Source organism: Clarias gariepinus, chromosome 26, assembly GCF_024256425.1.
Source record: "Clarias gariepinus isolate MV-2021 ecotype Netherlands chromosome 26, CGAR_prim_01v2, whole genome shotgun sequence".
Lineage (NCBI taxonomy): Eukaryota > Metazoa > Chordata > Actinopteri > Siluriformes > Clariidae > Clarias > Clarias gariepinus.
In genome coordinates, this window is record NC_071125.1 from 16,558,818 (window position 1) to 16,578,645 (window position 19,828).

Here is a 19,828-nt window from a genome sequence, read left to right on the forward strand (position 1 = left end):
CACTTTTCACAGCAGGCTTATCTCTAAGACCAGTAAACAAAGGCACAAAATGAACAAAGTGTAATTAACATAATAGATCAGTGTAAACAGTTTTAATAAAGTTCAATCAGTTTTAAGTATTTGTGAGGCTCACTGTCGCTTGAAGGTTTAGTTCACCCAAAAATGAAAATTCTTTTATTAATTATCTATAAATGAAGATATTTTGGACTTAATCCAAGAGCATTCTGATCCTCCCATAGATAAATCGTTGAATAAAGTTATTTTTGTTTTTTTTACACAGAAGTATTCTCACAGCTTCTTATAATTTTGATTGAACCACTGATATCACATGGACTTATTTTGATGTTTTTGGTTCCTTCCTGGGCATTGAAAAATGCATATCCAGTAAATCTATGAGAGGATCAGAAAGCTCTTGAATTAAATCCAAATTATTTTAATTTTTGTTCTAAAGATAAACAAAGGTCTTATGGGTTTGGAACAACATTAGGGTGAGTAATTAGAGAGAATTTTCATTTTTTTCAGTGAACTAACCTTTTAAGAATCACTAAAGCATTTTAGCATCAACATAGCTACGTATTTAAAGCCATCAAACAGTACATAACGTTGCATAAGGTAAAAATGATTTATTAAAGTGACCCCGCACAAACTTAAACTTAACTTTAACGGTACACAAGCATGAAGCGCTAAAAGTTAGCCGATTCTGTATGTCGGTTTACCTGTCGGAGCCCCAGTCATCGCGCCGTTATCCTCATCAGTCACGGAGGACGACGCTTGTGGTGGGCATGTTGTTGGAGGCCCCGAGTCAGGAAAATACTGAGAGGATGATGATGACTGCACCGGCGTGATCTTCTTGCACTCAAACACGGAGCAACTTTCTGCTCGCAAATTAATTCCGTGTACTGTCAGGTGTTTCATCATATTTGACGTGTTGCCAGTCTTGGACGCGATAACCTTTTTACAAATATTGCATCGCACGCTGTTGCCGTCAATCTTGGCATAATGTAGCCATACTTTTGATCGCTTAAACATCGTTTGCGTAAAATTTTATTGCTACGGTTTAAAGTGTAGTGTGCATTACAGCCTCACATTTGACAAGTTCTGGGCGAGTGGGCGTAACCGCTGTAAACTATTGATTTTCAAGGCAGTCTCGCAGCAGCCAATCACCAGCATTTGATCCGGGCACATTAAGGATGCCGCACTTTTTGTAGCTCACTGACGATGACAAGATTATACTTTTGGGTATCGAAATTTGGCACCGAACGAAAATGATTTTTTCGATACTCGATAGTATCGAGATGATTCGGTCGGTGCTTCAAAAGTATCGAACTCGATACCCAGCCCTAGTCCCAGGTGCTCCAGCTTGGTGATGAGTGTGGAGGGAATTATGGAATTAAATGCAGAGCTGTAGTCGATGAAGAGCATTTTAACGTAATTCCCCGTTTTAGTGTCCAAGTGAGTAAGTGATGTGTGGAGGAGATGAGAGATGGCATCATCAGTAGAACGATTTGGACGGTACATGATCAGAGTGATTTTGTCAATTTTCTTTTAAAAACAAGTTTGAATATTAGCTTTGTTTTCTTCAAGAAATACTGTTTGAGACAAGCACATTAATTTCAATAGTTTGTTGTAAAATCTGATACTATTTCAGGTGTTTAACTCAAGTTAGTTGAGTTAAAATGAAGGGGAGCAAATGTAATTTGTAATTCAACACGCAATTTTTCTTTGGGAAATTTTGCCACTATTATACTTCTAAAGGAAATGGACCATGTTCTCTAACATGGTAAAGAAAAAAATGTCAAGAACAAGTAACATTAGCAACATGTTAGAAAAATGACAGTTGATTGTCCAGAGTTACCTCAAGGTGACTGAAAGAGTGAGTCGATTGTTGTCCAGGGAGATTATAAGCTCCTGACAGGAGGATGAATGCACAAACATTACTCATTCACTTATCATCTATACTGCCTTGTCCTGTATACAGGGTCGCAGAGAGCCTGAAGCTTATACCAAGAGACATAGCACAATGCGGGGTACACTCTAGACAGGGTGCCAAATTACCGCAGGGCACACACATACACACATTCACAGGCTCATTTACACACTACAGGCAATTTGGGAATGCAAGCCATCCTAATCTGCATGTCTTTGGATTATGGAAAGAAACGGCAAACTCCATGCACTCAGACTCAACATGGAAATTGAACCCTCGACCCTGGAGGTGCAAGATGACAATGTTAACCACTAAACCACCGTGCCACCATACACATAAATAACCTGAGTAAATACCAAATATGGTTTTAAATGATTATTTGATTTATTAATTAACAAATGGCCAAACCTGTCTCTATGTCAAAAGTAGGAAGGGTTGTCCCCTGCCCCCCAAGAACTGTAACCAAGCATTCATGATAACTGGCAACGAGCCTTGATGTGAAGGCATTTCTTTGTATTGGTCAGAGATAATTTTTCCTTCGCTCACCTTTAGGAAGAATATGTTTTATATAATAATAATAATGATAGAAAAATAATGGATGTGTTAGTGACATTGCAAGGTACTTAATTCACAGTGTACTTTAGTTCCCCTTGCAGGGATACCAGTTGCTGATGCTGTGGAAATTTCACTTTTAGATTTCATTAAGAACTGTCTGGATGTGTTAAATGAAAACTATAAATGTGAGTATTTTAAATGAAACTGACATCATTAAGGCATAAAAACCATCTTTTGTTTTCTTGCGTAGGAAACCAGTTGAAAACCAACTTAATCACATAATTTGTCAAACTTTTACTCAGACTATCAAAAATGCCACACTTACTCACCTTTATTTTTACTCAACAAACTTCACAAAAAGGGAGTTTTGCACTTGAGAAAGTACCAAAGTTTACCACAAACTAATGAAATTATTGTGCTTGTTTTAAATAGTATTTCATGGAGAAAATAAAACTAAGATTTAAACTTAATTTCATTTTTTTTTTTTATAAAATCACTCTGATCATGTACTTTTCTTCTGATGTCTTAGAAAGACAGAGAACACTCATCAACAATTATAGCTCATCCATAAAACACGAAGCTATAATCGGATTCATGCTCAGAAAAGTACATCATAGCTCATCATCGTGATTAGGGAGACGTAACACTTTCCAATCACATTTCCTAGTTAGAAACTATAGAAATGATCCCTGAAAGCATAGTCTTACCTTTTCACCCCTCAGACACTCACTGACCCCAAATAACACAAAAATCATGAAAATGGTAGGTTTTAGCTTCTCTACTTAAACAACTATACAGAAATCTCACATGAACTATGCTAAAAATACAAACTATCCTTACTGCATCTAAGCATTATTTTAGATGATTTGTACTTTGAATCAAGCATCACTAAAGATTTTGCAAAACAAGGTGTGCACTTTTAGTTAGTCCTACAACGTTCCTACTTTCACAAACACAGAAAAATTTTATAAGATTATATATCTTTCGGTAAATATTTTCCCTAGAAATACACTTTTTAATACACTTAAGGACCCCAAATAACACAGAAATCATGAAAATGGTGAATTTTAGATTAGACCAAAACACAGCAATTCACCTAAATTATGCTAAAAACAAAAAGTATACTAAAGTATTATTTTAGAGGATTTGTACTTTTTCAGGTATACACTGTGTCTATATGGCATGAGGTTAGGGCAACTATTCATAAGTAAAAAACTTAATGAAATGTAAGAATATTTAGTTAATTCTAAATATATTGGATGAAATCTGACATGAAATACAATATTTAAATGATGATTTCATTTATTAATGAAAAATATTCCAAACCTGCCGACCTCTATTTGAAAAAGTTATTGCCCCTAAACCTAATACTTGGTTGTGCCAACCTTGCCAGCCACATCTCCAGTCTAGTGTTTGTGATAACTGCCAATGAGTCTTGACCTAAAGATATTTTAATTTCAATTCAATTCAATTTTATTTAAACAGTGCTTTTAACAATTGTCACTGTCTCAAAGCAGCATTTTCATGTAATGATGAAACAGAGATTTTTGCTTCGCTCACTATTCAGGGGGCACATGTCTCATATAATAATAATAATAATAATAGAAAAGGGATGTCTGCCTTGGTGGCACTGGAGGGCACTTATTAAGTGTACTCTCTGCTTTTCTTTGACAAAATTCCACCATTTAGGACATTCTGCAATTGCACCAACGCAGATGTAACTTCTTAGTGCCTTATCCTGGTATCGTAAGCACCTCAGATACTGTACTTGCTGCTGCTGTGAAATTTCCACACTATGAAAATGAAATGTTGAATAGTTTTTTTAAACAAAAACTAATACTATTACGAAATGTATTATATTGAAAAGCGTATAACAAAAATACTTTATTGGTTTACAAGATGTATGAAAAAATTATTACTGTAATTGTTTTACAGATTACTTGCCTGTGAATTGCTGTGTAGGTGCTTTTAATGTAGACTAAAATCTACCATTTTCATGAATTCTGTGTTATTTGGGGTCAATGAGTGTCTGAGGGAAGAAGAAGCTAAGACTATACTTTCAGGGATCATTTCTATAGTTTCTAATTAGGAAATGTGATTGGAAAGTGTCGCGTCTCCCTAATCATAATGATGAGTTATGATGTACTTTTCTGAGTATGTATCAGATTATAGTGAGTGAGTTATGCATAAGCTATAATTGTTGATGGGTGTCATGAAAGACATCAAAAGAAAAGTACATGATCAGAGCGATTTTGACAACTCCTTTTGAAAAATGGGTTTAAAGATTAGCTTTGTTTTATTCAGAAATTCTGTTTGAAATGAGCACAGAAATAAAACAGAATTTCTATAAAATCTGATAACTGAAATACTGCAACCTGGCATCTGTTTTGTTTCTTAAAGAATAAAAATATGACAGAATGCAAGTGTAATATGTTTAAATGTATGACTAAATTTTTTAAGGAAATAAAGGAAATAAAATTTCCTATATCCTACTTAGGAAATATTGGTTAAAGGAACTTCCACACAAAACAGTTGTGCTTCCTAACAGCTTTTAACTGATGGAACTTAGTTAGGAAATTAGTAAACAGTGTAAGGATCTGTCCAATGACACAAATTTTAAAAGCACTTTTGATGTGTCAAGCCAGCGGTTCAGACAGTGGGCTGTTGATACGAGTGCAGAACTCATGCAGGTCCATGTAAGGACTGGGTCGCTCCAGAACCAAGATGAAGCAAACAGACACCTTAAACCATTGCAATAGCTCCACCAGGTTCTCAGAACGAGGTGGAATGGACACCATCTGCATCAACGCGACCTCCAGAGGCAGGCTGTGTGTTTCTCCAGGCTGAAATCGGGTTAGCACGAATTTAGTGGGAGAGGTTTCTGAGACCTGATTGTGAAGTGTGGAGTAGGTCTACTTACCTTGCTGATGTACTCCTTGCAGACAGATTTGTCCACATATTTAATAGCGACCTGTTCACATACACCAAACATAATTAGGAAAAGAAGGAATTCCTGATGATTTCCATTTAAATGTAATTAAGTGTATATGTGCACGCAACTTACCGATTTTTCTGCCTTCCTCACTCCAGCGTAGACCGAACCCATGCCTCCTTCTCCCAGCAGCTCTCCCACCATGTACCGTGCTGCAAACGCCACTAATAAATAAATAGACAGACAACAATTATTCTGATCAATTAATCTAAAAAAAAAAAAAAAGGGGGCATCTGAAATAATCACACCACCATTTGTACAAAACTGGATTGTAACGTACCTCCGTTCTGGTCCCAGATGGAAAGAACCTATATGAGGATATATGCGCATATATGAAGCCTATATGCAGTATATATGCATATATATGATAAATAGCGTATGAAGTATCGATTTGGTGCAATACGTATTATATGCAGTAGGTGGCAGTGCAGTGTTTACTGGTAAATTATCCCTCTCTATCTGATCTACTAAAATGAGCAGAACTGACTGAAGATCACACCAGTTGGCCATCTTCCATAACTTTTGACTTAGCGCACAACTTACTAGTATAAAAATATAACGCAATACAGAAAAAAAATGCTTTTTAAGCTTATTATTTGAAGTATTACTGAACATACACCACAGTTCAAAAGTTTGGGGTCACTTTCTAACTCCATGATCGTTCCTGATTTTTATTTCATTCTACATTGTAAAGGAATGCTAAAGGCGTCCAAAAAATGCATTAATCTCCTTTGAACAGTTGATATTGAGATGTGTCTGGTACTTACGCTCTGTAAAGACTTCATAACGCCTCTAATCTGAGGTGCTGTTAATTGGTCATTTTTCAGGCTGATAACTCTAAATGAACTTCTCGTCTGTGGCAGAGGTAGGTTTTGGTCTCGCCCTCCTGGGATGGTCTTTATGAGAGCCAGTTTCATTATGGTGCTTGACGGATTTTGCAAATGCACTTGACAATAATGTTCTTGCAAGAACTATTACAGAAAGGCTGACAATTGTGTAAAATAACAACTAACTGTTGTTTTTGTTGTTAGATAATTACCTAATTCCATATGTGTTATTTTATAGTTTTGAAATCCCCAGTATTGTTGTAGAATGTAGAAAATAAATCACTAAACAAAAACAAAGAAATTTGCAAGTGACCCCAAACTTTTGAACGATAGTATATATTGGGTCATATTTGTAAAACAAAGAAAAGAACATTAAGACAAACAACATATAAAACTATAAAGACAATATTTTAGCAGGTCGCGGGAGGGGGGGGGGGGGTCATCTTGATGCAGTCAGTATAAGATATACCACTCATCAGTGTAAGCTGCAAGTCAGTGATGATGAACCAGTGCCTGCTGATGATGACCAACACATCTCACCTTCTCTACCAGAGTGAAAATGATGCCAATCAAACTGAACAGGTCATCTGGAATAAAATTAGTAGCAGCATCAGCTTATGCTAGTAATTATTATTGTAGTCAATATTATTTCAAAATAATATTTTCTCAGCCTTATTTTGAATTAATATTGTCTACAATCATAATTAAAATGAGTAACTAGTTTACTAGCTCGAGCTAATGTTGCCGGTTTTTTTGTTCCAGTTTATCTGGAACTTTAATTTCCCCTCACGCCAAAGGCATAATCTGTTAATTTTGAAGAATTTCACAGCATCTGCTTTTAACGCTTATTCTTCTTGTCGCATAAATTTTCAGCTCCACCTTTTCTTTTTTGTCAATTTTCAACCATGGCAATTATTCATTCTTTGTTGTATCGAGAAGGGATCCATCCCTCTTACGTTATTGCACGTTATTGCTAGCTGTAGCAGCGGAGCAGGTATCCAGGGAAACTAATCGATGTTAAAGGATCAGCCAATAGGCGCGCAGGCCCAACCCACTGACGCTGATTGACAGAACGACTCATTCTGCTGAAAAGTCGCATTATGAAATAAATAGGCCTTTGTAAAAAAGGAGATTTTAAAATAAAAACAGCATGAATTAAAAAAAATGCCTCTGCAATAATCTCTGTTATTGGGAAAAATAATGACCATAAAATATTATTTCATAATAATAAGTAAATTTATATGGCAGAGTGCAATATATTTCACAAAGATATGCTTTTTTTCAAAATATGTGCCATTACAGTATTTCACAATATCATTCTCATATTACATAGATGTGTCTTAGTTATTCATAGAGTTATTTATTTCATCATGTCCTATTTATTTATTTATTTTAAAACACTTTGGAGTTCCATATGAATTAGAATAGATACTTTCCTATTATTTTCCACTAATTCCCTCCTGTTCATTGCACCCCACCTGTCATGTCTGTATTCCTCACACTTTGAGAACCAAGGGCTTACAGTGATGTAGAAGGGCATCTGACTTTACAGTTGGTTGGCGGGACAACAGCAACCTCATCCTATTTGTTAATCCTTCAATCCTGGATTCTCTTGACATAGTTCTGACAAATCACAGATTGACAATGCTACAGTAGGAAGATAGCTTCCTATTGGTTAATTTGTCATTTTTTTTGCTAACACAATCGATGTGTTAATGACATTGCAAGGTACTTAATTCACCGTGTACTTTAGTTCCCCTTGCAGGGATAACCTGTTGCTGATGCTGTGGAAATTTGACTTTTAGATTTCAGTAAGAACTGTCTGGATGTGTTGAATGAAAACTATAAATGTGAATATTTTAAATGAAACTTGACATCATTAAGGCATAACCACCATCTTGTGTTTTCTTGTGTAGGGAACCAGTTGAATATCAATTTATTCACATTGTCAAACTTTTAGTCAGACTATTAAAAAATGCCACAATTGCTCACCTTTATTTTAACTCAACAAACTTCATAAATAGGGAATTTTACACATGAAAATGTATCAGATTTTACAACAAACTACTGAAATTATTGTAATTGTTTTAAACAGTATTTCATGGAGAAAACAAAACTAATATTCAAACTTGATTTTAAAAGAAAATTGATAAAATCACTCTGATCACGTACTTTTCTTCTGATGTCTTTTAAAGACAGAGAACACTCATCAACAATTATAGCTCATCCATGAAACACAAAGCTATAATTTGATTCATGCTCAGAAAAGTACATCATAACTCATCATCGTAATTAGGGAGACGTAACACTTTCCAATCACATTTCCTAGTCAGAAACTATAGAAATGATCTCTGAAAGTATAGTCTTACCTTTTCCACCCCTCAGACACTCACTGACCCCAAATAACACAAAAATCATGAAAATGGCAGGTTCCCTTTCAGTCAATTCACTCGGTACAACACATATTGTATGGGATATCACGCCCTCTCGTGTCCTGGCTGAAGCCACCTTTATTCACGCCGTAAAGGCAGGCAAACCTGTGGTGACGTAGGTGTAGCCCCGCCTACACCTATAAACCATCGTCGCCACGGTTGCCACGGCCCTTAGTTTTTACATTTTTTACATTTGGGCATTTGGTAGACGCTCTTATCCATTTTTTCTCATTACACATCTGAGCAGTTGAGGGTTAAGGGCCTTGCTCAAGGGCCCAACAGTGGCAACTCGGTGGTTGTGGGGTTGGAACCTGGGATCTTCTGAACCGTAGTACAATGCCTTAACCTGCTCAGTTCTTACGCTCTTCACCTCGCTGTGAACACCTTTTCCATAGAGTTTTCTAGGTGCTGCTAGTTAACTCTACATTTTACTTTACAAGACTGCGCTTAAAATCAGCTTAACTGCTCTTGTTGGTGTTAGCGACAACAGCCTCATTTTGGTGAGTCGTCTACCTGCGGAGCGCTGACTTTTAAGTTCACTGTCAGTCAGAACATTACCGACATCTCAGTTTAGTTGGCTTCTGTTTAGCTGTGCTAACAGCGCTAGCTGGCATGAGCATGGAAGCTAATGTGGCAAAGAAGAGGTCCGCTGTTTGCCCCTGTCCTCAGGAATGCGGCTTCTCCTTGCACGAGAAGGACCACCACAAAGCGTGCCCTGTCTGTCTGGGAATTCTCCATGCTAGGAGAGCTCTAGCTGAGCCCGAGTCACGTGCGCTTTGTTGCCAGCTCCGGCGCTCAACGCTGGAAAGACGGGTCACGTTCGTGGAAAGGATCCTGGGGAGAAATACGGTCGCTCAGCAGGACCCCCTTCTTTCCGAATTAGCAGTCCCAGCTTCGCCTGTGCCTGCTGACGAGGAATTTTCGTCAGAAGTCCCCGCACCCACGGGCGGCAAGCTGTGAAAATGCCCTTCAATACCTGTAGGGGGCAGTCGTGTTTCAGTCTAAAGTATTGTGTGTCTACTAACGCCGAAAAATGTTATGTCTCTTAGGCGCCCATTGACAGCAAGCGACAGAGCTCATAAACGTGTCAAGCTCAAACTGTTATGTATTTATTCATCATTTTCATTTAGAATTATTATTATTATTAGTAGTAGTTCTCCGAATTTATTATTATTATTATTATTGTAACGCACCCGCGCGTGTGCAAAAGGACTACAAAGATGTATGACGTTAGCCTATAATGGTATTGTTTTATTGTTTTTATGCGCTTTAAACGCAGACGGGTACTGGTGGCTCAGTGGTACAGTATCTCGAGGGGTCGGAGGACCGTGGGCTCTCCTACAGCGCTGGTCAGCAGCCAGGCACCGAGCAGCATGCTTTCGAGGATGATGACTTGCTCGACATCGGCCTAGAGATGCATGGCTTGTCGGAGGACGAGCATGAAATTTTGCCGCCCGCTCAGAGCTCCGCTGCTACTGCGTTAGCCGCTCGGGACAACACTTCATTTTTTGCTCTCTACCGCCGAGCGGCCGAGAAGCTGGAGGTGGAGTGGCCCTCCTCGCAGCCGGCTCAAAAACCGTCAAGGTTCGCAGGATTTTTTCTTCCTTTTGAACCGACTACCCTTAAAAACTGCTTGCCTATGTTTCCCGACTTTGTCGGCGAGTTAACGTCGTCATGGAGCAAGCCGCTGTCGACCCGTGTATCAGTGCCGGGTTACAGACAGTATTTGGAATTAGACGGAGCTGAGAAAGCAGGACTAGTTAGCCCACTGCCAATGGAGCCATCTGGCCCTACTGTCCTTCCGTCCAAACACTGTAGATTCTCCTCCGCCCAGCTGGAGAAGATTTACTGCGCTTAAGCGTGCACTGCTCGTGCACTTTACCTCGAGCTTTTGGCCGGTGAAGCAACAGCCTCCCAGGCAAAACCCACGGCAGTCAGTCTGGGGTATGGGCCCCCCACCAGGCGTCCGGAAGGATGCAGCGACTAGGAGGAAGAATCCTCACTCCTCCTAGCTCAGATTTTAAAGGGAGTGGAGCTCTGGCAGCAGGGAGACACTGTTTCTCCTCTCTCAATGCCGCCCAAGAGGCCGCTATGTTATGTTCAGGAAATCAGTCCCAAACGGCGCTGCACTTCCCTTACACAGTCTCCCAAGCACAATCCCCCCCCTCACACACAAGTGTTTATGCTCGAATTATGAACCCCAGTTGGGGCGTGTTAAAAAATTCTCAGGGATTTACAGCAAGTGCCCTCGATGCTTACAGTTTGATTGCCCCAAAAATTGTGCCTTTTGTAAGCCATGTGAATGTTGCATTATTAAAACCAATAAAGAGTTTTCCTGTTTACAATGTTGCAAAACAAAAAAGCCCAGTGCCATCGATGAGGCTGCACTCTGGCGGAACGCCAGAACCCATTCCTGGGTCTGGAGATATGCTCTGTTACCAGCCAAGCACGTCTCTCAGAGCACAGAATAGCCGCGTTTTAGCGCTGCCTTGCTCTGTTTCAGTTGCAACACAAACTCCGTTTCCGAGTGTCTTACAGCTAATGGGAATGATGGCGTCTATGATCGCTGTGGTGCCTTTTGCGCTGTTGAACATGTGTGCATTTCAGCGCTGGGTGCGCTCTCACCGCCTATGTGCGGCGCGCCACCTCAACAAGGGGCTGACAGTGACACCGTCATGCATGTCAGCCTTCTGCCATGGAGGAAACCCAGGCTGTTACGTCAGGGCTCTCCGATAGGCAGGGTGTCGTTTCACAAAGTGGTGTCAACAGATGCCCCCCTCAGCGGCTGGGGCGCTCTGTGCGACGGCTCTGCGTTCAGGGGGGCGTGGTCACAGGAACAACGCAGGCTTCACATTAACTATTTGGAGCTGTTAGCAGTGTTTTCAGCCCTGAGACATTTTTGTCTGGCTCTGACAGGCCATCATGTTCTGATCAGGACAGACAACACAACAGTGGTGTCGTATATAAACAGACAAGAGGGGACTCGTTCACTTCCTCTGCTGAAACTATCTCATTCTCTATTGCTATGGTCCAGTGTTCATCTTCTGTCACTCAGGGCCACTCACATTCACAGTGTGTCTATATGGCATGAGGTTAAGGCAATTATTCATAAGAAAACTGAATGAAATGTAAGAATATTTAATTAATTCTAAATATATTGGATGAAATCTGACATGAAATATAGTATTTTAATGATGATTTCATTTATTAATGAAAAATATTCCAAACCTGCCGATCTCTATGTGAAAAAGTAATTGTCCCTAAACCTAATACTTGGTTGTGCCAACCTTGCCAGCCACATCTCCAGTCTAGTGTTTGTGATAACTGCCAATGAGTCTTGACCTAAAGTTATTTTAATTTCAATTCAATTCAATTTTATTTGTACAGTGCTTTTAACAATTGTCACTGTCTTAAAGCAGCATTTCCATGTAATGATGGAACAGAGATTTTTGCTTCGCTAACTTTTCAGGAAGCACATGTCCCATATAATAATAATAGTAATAATAATAATAGTTATAATAATAATAATAATAATAATAATAGAAAAGTGCTGTCTGCCTTGGTGGCACTGCAGGGCACTTATTAAGTGTACTCTCTGCTTTCCTTTGACAAAATTCCACTATTCAGGACATCCTGCAATGGCACCAACGCAGATGTAACTTCTCAGTGCCCTATCCTGGTATCGTAAGCACCTCACATACTGTACTTGCTGCTGCTGTGAAATTTCCACACTATGGAAATTAAATGTTGACTAGTTTTTTAAACAAAAACTAATACTATTACGAAATGTATTATATTGAAAAGCGTATAACAAAAATACTTTTTTTTTACAATTTATACTTAGTTTACAAGATGCATGGAAAAATTATTACTGTAATTGTTTTACAGATTACTTGCCTGTGAATTGCTGTGTAGGTGTTTTTGTTTAATGTAGAGGCTAAAATCTACCATTTTCATGAATTCTGTGTTATTTGGGGTCAATGAGTGTCTGAGGAAAGAAGAAGGTAAGACTATACTTTCAGGGATCATTTCTGTAGTTTTTAACTAGGAAATGTGATTGGAAAGTGTTACGTCTCCCTAATCACAATGATGAGTTATGATGTACTTTTCTGAGTATGAATCAGATTATAGCAAGTGTATTATGCATAAGCTATAACTGTTGATGAGTGTCGTGTCTTTGAAAGACATCAAAAGAAAAGTACATGATCAGAGTGATTTTGACAACTCCTTTTGAAAAATGGGTTTGAAAATTAGTTTTGTTTTATTTAGAAATTCTGTTCGAGATGAGCACAAGAATAAAATGAGTTGATATAAAATCTGATAATAACTCAAGTATTAAAACTTGGCATCTGTTTTGTTTGTTAGAAAATATAAATATGGCAGGATGCAAGTGTAATATGTTTAAATGTGTGACTAAATTACTTAAGGAAATAAAGGAAATAAAATTTCCTATACCCTACTTAGGAAATATTGGTTAAAGGAACTTCCCCACAAAACAGTTGTGTTTCCTTACAGCTTTTAACTGATGGAACTTAGTTAGGAAATTAGTAAACAGTGTAAGGATCTGTCCAATCACACAAATTTTAAAGCACTTTTGATGTGTCAAGCCAGCGGTTCAGACAGTGGGCTGTTGATACGAGTGCAGAACTCATGCAGGTCCATGTAAGGACTGGGTCGCTCCAGAACCAAGATGAAGCAAACAGACACCTTAAACCATTGCAATAGCTCCACCAGGTTCTCACAGCGAGGTGGAATGGACACCATCTGCATCAACGCGACCTCCAGAGGCAGGCTGTGTGTTTCTCCAGGCTGAAATCGGGTTAGCACGGGTTTAGTGGGAGAGGTTTCTGAGACCTGATTGTGAAGTGTGGAGTAGGTCTACTTTCCTTGCTGATGTACTCCTTGCAGACAGATTTGTCCACATATTTAATAGCGACCTGTTCACATACACCAAACATAATTAGGAAGAGTAGGAATTCCTGATGATTTCCATTTAAATGTAATTAAGTGTATATGTGCATGCAACCTACCGATTTTTCTGCCTTCCTTACTCCGAATCCATGCCTCCTTCTCCCAGCAGCTCTCCCACCATGTACCGTGCTGCAAACGCCACTATTAAACAAATAGACAGACAACAATCATTCTGATCAATTAATCAAAAAAAAAAAGGCCATCTGAAATAATCACTCCAACATTCGTACAAAAGCTGGATTGTAGTGTATCTCCGCTCTGGTCCCACATGGAAAGAACCTATATGAGGATATATGCGCATACTGTATATGAAGCCTATATATGTATATATAGCAGTATATATGCATATACAGGTCCTTCTAAAAAAATTAGCATATTGTAATAAAGTTCATTATTTTCTGTAATGTACTGATAAACATTAGACTTTCATATATTTTAGATTTATTACACACAACTAAAGTAGTTCAAGCCTTTTAATTATTTTAATATTGATGATTTTGGCATACAGCTCATGAAAACCCAAAATTCCTATCTCAAAAAATTAGCATATCATGAAAAGGTTCTCTAAACGAGCTATTAACCTAATCATCTGAATCAACTAATTAACTCTAAACACCTACAAAAGATTCCTGAGGCTTTTAAAAACTCCCAGCCTGGTTCATTACTCAAAACCGCAATCATGGGTAAGACTGCCGACCTGACTGCTGTCCAGAAGGCCATCGTTGACACCCTCAAGCAAGAGGGTAAGACACAGTAAAAAATTTCTGAACAAATAGGCTGTTTCCAGAGTGCTGTATCAAGGCACCTCAGTGGGAAGTCTGTGGGAAGGAAAAAGTGTGGCAGAAAACGCTGCACAACGAGAAGAGGTGACCGGACCATCAGGAAGATTGTGGAGAAGGACCGATTCCAGACCTTGGGGGACCTGTGGAAGCAGTGGACTGAGTCTGGACAGAAACATCCAGAGCCACTGTGTACAGGCGTGTGCAGGAAATGGGCTACAGGTGCCGCATATCCCAGGTCAAGCCACTTTTGAACCAGAAACAGCGGCAGAAGCGCCTGACCTGGGCTACAGAGAAGCAGCACTGGACTGTTGCTCAGTGGTTCAAAGTACTTTTTTCGGGTTAAAGCAAACTTTGCATGTCATTCGGAAATCAAGGTGACAGAGTCTGGAGGAAGACTGGGGAGAGGGAAATGCCAAAATGCCTGAAGTCCAGTGTCAAGTACCCACAGTCAGTGATGGTCTGGGGTGCCATGTCACCTGCTGGTGTTGGTCCACTGTGATTTATCAAGGGCAGGGTCAATGCAGCTAGCTATCAGGAGATTTTGGAGCACTTCATGCTTCCATCTGCTGAAAAGCTTTATAGAGATAAAGATTTCATTTTTAGTACGACCTGGCATCTGCTCACAGTGCCAAAACCACTGGTAAATGGTTTACTGACCATGGTACTGTGCTCAATTGGCCTGCCAACTCTGACCTGAACCCCATAGAGAATCTGTGGGATATTGTAAAGAGAAAGTTGAGAGACACAAGACCCAACACTCTGGATGAGCTTAAGGCCGCTATCGAAGCATCCTGGGCCTCCATAACACCTCAGCAGTGCCACAGGCTGATTGCCTCCATGCCACGCCGCATTGAAGCAGTCATTTTCGCAAAAGGATTCCCGACCAAGTATTGAGTGCATAACTGAACATAATTATTTGAAGGTTACTTTTTTTTGTATTAAAAACACTTTTCTTTTATTGGTCGGATGAAATATGCTAATTTTTTGAGATAGGAATTTTGGGTTTTCATGAGCTGTATGCCAAAATCATCAAATTAAAACAATTAAAAGGCTTGAACTACTTCAGTTGTGTTTAATAAATCTGAAATATATGAAAGTCTAATGTGTATCAGTACATTACAGAAAATAATGAACTTTATCACAATATGCTAATTTTTTGAGAAGGACCTGTATATGATAAATAGTGCATGAAGTATTGGTGCAACACGTATTCTATGCAGTAGGTGGCAGTACAGTGTCTACTTGTAAATTATCCCTCTCTATCTGATCTGGTATCTTTTGACTTAGCACCCAACTTACTAGTGTAAAAATATAACACAATACAGAAAAAAAAAGCTTTTTAAGCATATTATTTAAAGTATCACTGAACCTACATTACCGTTCAAAAGTTTGGGGTCATTTTCTAACTCCATGATCGTTCCTGATTTTTATTTCTTTCTACATTGTAAAGGAATGCTAAAGGCGTCCAAAAAATGCATTAATCTCCTTTGAACAGTTAATAGTGAGATGTGTCTGCTACTTACGCTCTGTAAAGACGTCATAACGCCTCTAATCTGAGGTGCTGTTAATTGGTCATTTTTCAGGCTGATAACTCTAAATGAACTTCTCGTCTGTGGCAGAGGTAGGTTTTGGTCTCGCGCTCCTGGGATGGTCTTTGTACGTGCATGTTATTCACAAGTTCTGACGCGTGTCTTTTTTGTTACACAGTGTCACTTACGACTCCAGACGTTTCGTTGATTTCTTTGTCTCTTGTTTTATTTTCAACATCAAAGTACAACGGTTGTTACAGTTTCTTGCATAAATCCACTGTAGTCACGACAAGTTGTTTGCTGTGTTCTGTAGCTTCGATAGATTACAGTTACAACAACTCATTTTACTGTATCTTTAAGCTTACAGTCTCACAGTCAAAAGCTTGTGTTCTCCACACCTTTCTGTATCCTTCCGTGTTTTAACAACAACTGAACAGCTAACGTGCGTGATAGACATGCAGCTACATAACTTTGGGATGATGTCACAGAACAACTCATGAAATGATGTCACAATAAAAATTACGAGTATGACACTTAATGCTTAATGCTTAACTAATAGACTGAAATGAAATAACACAACAACAAATCACAAGAATGAAATATGGCCCATACATTTCCAGCCTCTAATTGACAGGCAGGGAGACTGACAATTACACACATTATTATAATTTTTTTTTACAATAGGGCCACAAAATTTACTATTAAATTAAAATTTTAATTAACTTTCTTAACACTTTAAACATTTGTTAACGGTTTAACTTAATGTATTCATATTGCTGTGTATCAAATGAAAGGAACAAAACTACTTTATAAGATAATTAACAGTCCATTTTACATATAAGGCACAGCTTATCGATGGGTGTTCAGTGTACTGGTTTTAGTTTTGACCAACACATGTCTCACAAGTCATTTTTTATCAGGGAACACTTTCGTGATCCGTCCGACGACCCATGAATTTCTTGGAGAAGACTCATCAATTATTAGAACTACGTCTCCGATCGAAAGGTTTTTTCTCACTTGAGACCATTTTGGCGCTCCTGAAGCAAGGGCAAGTATTCACGCACCCATCGCTTCCAGAATAGGTCGGCAAGGTACTGAATTTGCTTCCACTTGCGACGTGCGTAAGTGTCCTCCTTTTTGAAAAGTCCAGGAGGCAAGTTTGGCTGTTTTTTCATCAGCAGCAGGTGGTTGGGTGTCAGGGGCTCCAGGTCTGTGGGATCGTCTGTAGCGGTGGTAAGGGGACGGTCATTCATATTAGCTTCCACCTCACACAAGAATGTATGCAAGCTCTCATCGTTTAGTGATTGTTCTTTTAGTACGGACCTCAAGATTTTTTTGACTGATCTTATCTGCCTTTTCCATATTCCACCGAAATGAGATGAGCAGGAGGATTGAATATCCATTGTATCCCCTTTTGCATGAGGACGCCTTCAATCTTTGACTGATTTCACTGTTGGATAGCTTTACGCAATTCAATCTCACCTTGAATTGCGTAAAGCTATAACACCTATAAAGTTTGTTCCGTTATAACTTCTCATGACTGACACCTGGCCTCTTCTGCACATAAAGCGTCGAATAGCATTTAAGCAGGAGTCTGTATCTAATGACTGCCCAACTTCAATGTGCACGGCTCTTGTTTTCAGACAAGTAAACAATATGCCATATCTTTTAACATTACTTCTACCTCGTTTGACCTCGAAGGGAGTAAGGAAGACTACCCAAAATAGTCTACCCCTACGTTAGTGAACGGTGGGTGATCTGGTGTTATTCTATCACGTGGCAGTTCTGACATTTTTTGTTCGCTAGTCTTTGCTCTGATCTTTCTACATGTCACACAACTGGACAGAAACTTTTTCATGAGGGAATTTGCAGTCGGAATCCAGTGTTCCTGCCGCAATTTTGAAAGCATATAATTCCTTTCACAATGTCTGACCTGTTTGTGAATGTCTCTTAAGATTAAAGTTGTAATGTGTTAGTCTTTGGGGATAATGACTGGGTGTTTTACATGCTCAGGCATTGCAGACCTACCAAGACGTCCTCCGACTCTTAGCACTCAGTCCTTCAGTACTGGATCTAGCTTGGAGAGACAACTGTTTCTTTTTACGGTTGCACTACCCTTTTGTAACATAGAAATTTCGTCTTTGAATTTTTGGTTTTGGACCAACTCAATAACTTTGTTTTCTGCCCTTGTTAAGTCCTTAATTGTTAGAGACTTATGGTTTTCTGTTATTGAGTTATTTACCTGTCCCTTAATCCTTTTTGTTCTCTGTTTAAGCATGTCCTTAACGCAAAGAATTCAGGCAACGGATCTTTTCAACTTGTACCAGTCAGAGTGATAGTTAATAACCTCTAAGTCAGTAAGCACGTAACTTTCTACTTGTTTCCTCGCGTTCATGGTGCTTAACATGATATATATTTTTTTACCTTGTACATTAAATCGCCGTGCTAGTGACTCTGTGAAAAGTAGCAGAACTACCTGGGTCCATAAAGGCGTACACTTCTACTGTCTTATTACCTTTCTTGGACTTTATTTTAACAGGTACTATGGAGAGAAGGCAATCATGTCCAGCCCCAGTGCACGTGCTTGTTTCATGACTCACTGTAACAGGCAGTGTTTTAACTGGTTCAGTTTCGTCAGCTTTTATGATCGCTTGAGCTGTGTCTTGTGCTGCAATGTGTAGCAGGCGAGGATGTTTCTTTGAGCACAACTGACATGTAATTTTCTTTATGCAGTCTTTGCTTAAGTTTCCTCTTACTAAACATCTAAAGCACAATCCATTCCTTTTCAAAAAGTCCAGTTTGTCCTTATATGTCTCACCGTTAAACTGGTGGCATTCATCTAGGGTATGATCTTTCACACAGAATGCACAAAGTTTAGTAAAGGCACTAATAACTGATGCACCGCTACTCTTTACTGATGCACCACTACTCTTTACTGTAATCGAGGCTTTATGATTTTTACCAACCTGTTTTACGCCGGTTGCAAAGCTGCTACCTCTTTTTCCTTTCAAAATTTTTTGCTTGAGCCCTGGAGGAGATTTGTTGCAGTGTTTTTTTTACCGCTAGTTGAAACGTTCAGGTCGCCGAAAAGTGGGTTGGACATGACTGTTGCTTCTTGCTCTACGAACTCCATCAACTGCACAAACTTGGCTCTTGTTTGGGTGCGCCTTTCATGCTTACATGCGTGGTTCCTCCATCTTTCACGCAGTTTGTAGGGCAGTTTTGAGACGATAGTCCTCAAGTTGGTGGCATTATCTAACTCATCCATGTAGTCGATGCTTGACATAGTATTGTGACAGTTTATCAGGAACAGGAAGAAAGTGGTCAGTGACTTTCCGTCCTTTGACTTTATTTCCGGCGCCAGTGAGTGCCTTTTGCATCAGCGTTGTAGCGATTATTTGTCTATTTACAAACTTATCATGTAACAGTCTCATAGCTTCTGCATAACCGCGATGTTCTGGCATGAGCTGTCCTCTAGTATACTGCTCAAGATAGAACAGCCTATCCAGATTGCTATCAGTTCTGGTTTCAATGACATGTTTAAAGGCTTTTACAAAGGACGTGAACTCAAGAGGGTCGCCATTGAGCGAAGAAACGTCGCGCGGAGGTAAGGAAGATTGCCTTTGACTCTTCGCAAACATTTCTGTAATATCTGTCTGAAGTGGCATCCTACCATGAGACTCTACTGTATCAATGTTGTAAAGTGAGTGTTCGTTACCTTGGGTAGACCGTTCCATTAAGGTGCTTGACATTATGGGTTTGGCATTCACGGGCATGCTTAAGTGGGCTGCTCGGAGGTGTGATGGCAGTTCA

The 19,828-nt window shown here is 39.3% G+C and overlaps 1 protein-coding gene and 4 non-coding genes across 5 annotated transcripts; 2 read left to right on the forward strand and 3 right to left on the reverse strand.

Annotated features, from left to right (window-relative positions):
* Window positions 1-2,974: 2,974 nt before the first annotated feature.
* Window positions 2,975-3,187, reverse strand: LOC128514560 (small nucleolar RNA U3). Its single transcript, XR_008356512.1, has one exon. It is a non-coding gene; the product is annotated as a small nucleolar RNA U3 (small nucleolar RNA).
* A 1,342-nt stretch (window positions 3,188-4,529) lies between these two features.
* LOC128514543 (small nucleolar RNA U3) lies at window positions 4,530-4,733 on the forward strand. The gene has a single exon (XR_008356501.1). It is a non-coding gene; the product is annotated as a small nucleolar RNA U3 (small nucleolar RNA).
* A 385-nt stretch (window positions 4,734-5,118) lies between these two features.
* LOC128513869 (serine/threonine-protein kinase pim-3-like) lies at window positions 5,119-5,618 on the reverse strand. Its single transcript, XM_053487422.1, has 3 exons — window positions 5,547-5,618; window positions 5,403-5,495; window positions 5,119-5,325 (listed from the first exon to the last, which is right to left on the reverse strand). Exons 1-3 carry the CDS (start codon window positions 5,616-5,618, stop codon window positions 5,119-5,121), a joined length of 372 nt encoding a protein of 123 aa, XP_053343397.1.
* A 2,837-nt stretch (window positions 5,619-8,455) lies between these two features.
* Window positions 8,456-8,668, reverse strand: LOC128514570 (small nucleolar RNA U3). The gene has a single exon (XR_008356521.1). It is a non-coding gene; the product is annotated as a small nucleolar RNA U3 (small nucleolar RNA).
* Window positions 8,669-12,739: 4,071 nt separating this feature from the next.
* On the forward strand, window positions 12,740-12,949 carry LOC128514599 (small nucleolar RNA U3). Its single transcript, XR_008356547.1, has one exon. It is a non-coding gene; the product is annotated as a small nucleolar RNA U3 (small nucleolar RNA).
* The last annotated feature ends 6,879 nt before the right edge of the window (window positions 12,950-19,828 follow it).

Bases quoted from the DNA above. Each gene is read 5' to 3' on its own strand.
- LOC128513869 (XM_053487422.1), bottom strand. From the start codon at position 5,618: ATGGTGGGAGAGCTGCTGGGAGAAGGAGGCATGGGTTCGGTCTACGCT. The intron at 5,496-5,546 runs GTAAGTTGCGTG...GGAAATCATCAG, and splicing joins TGAGGAAGGCAGAAAAATCG to GAATTCCTTCTTTTCCTAAT. The intron at 5,326-5,402 runs GTAAGTAGACCT...ACCCGATTTCAG, and splicing joins GCAAGGAGTACATCAGCAAG to CCTGGAGAAACACACAGCCT.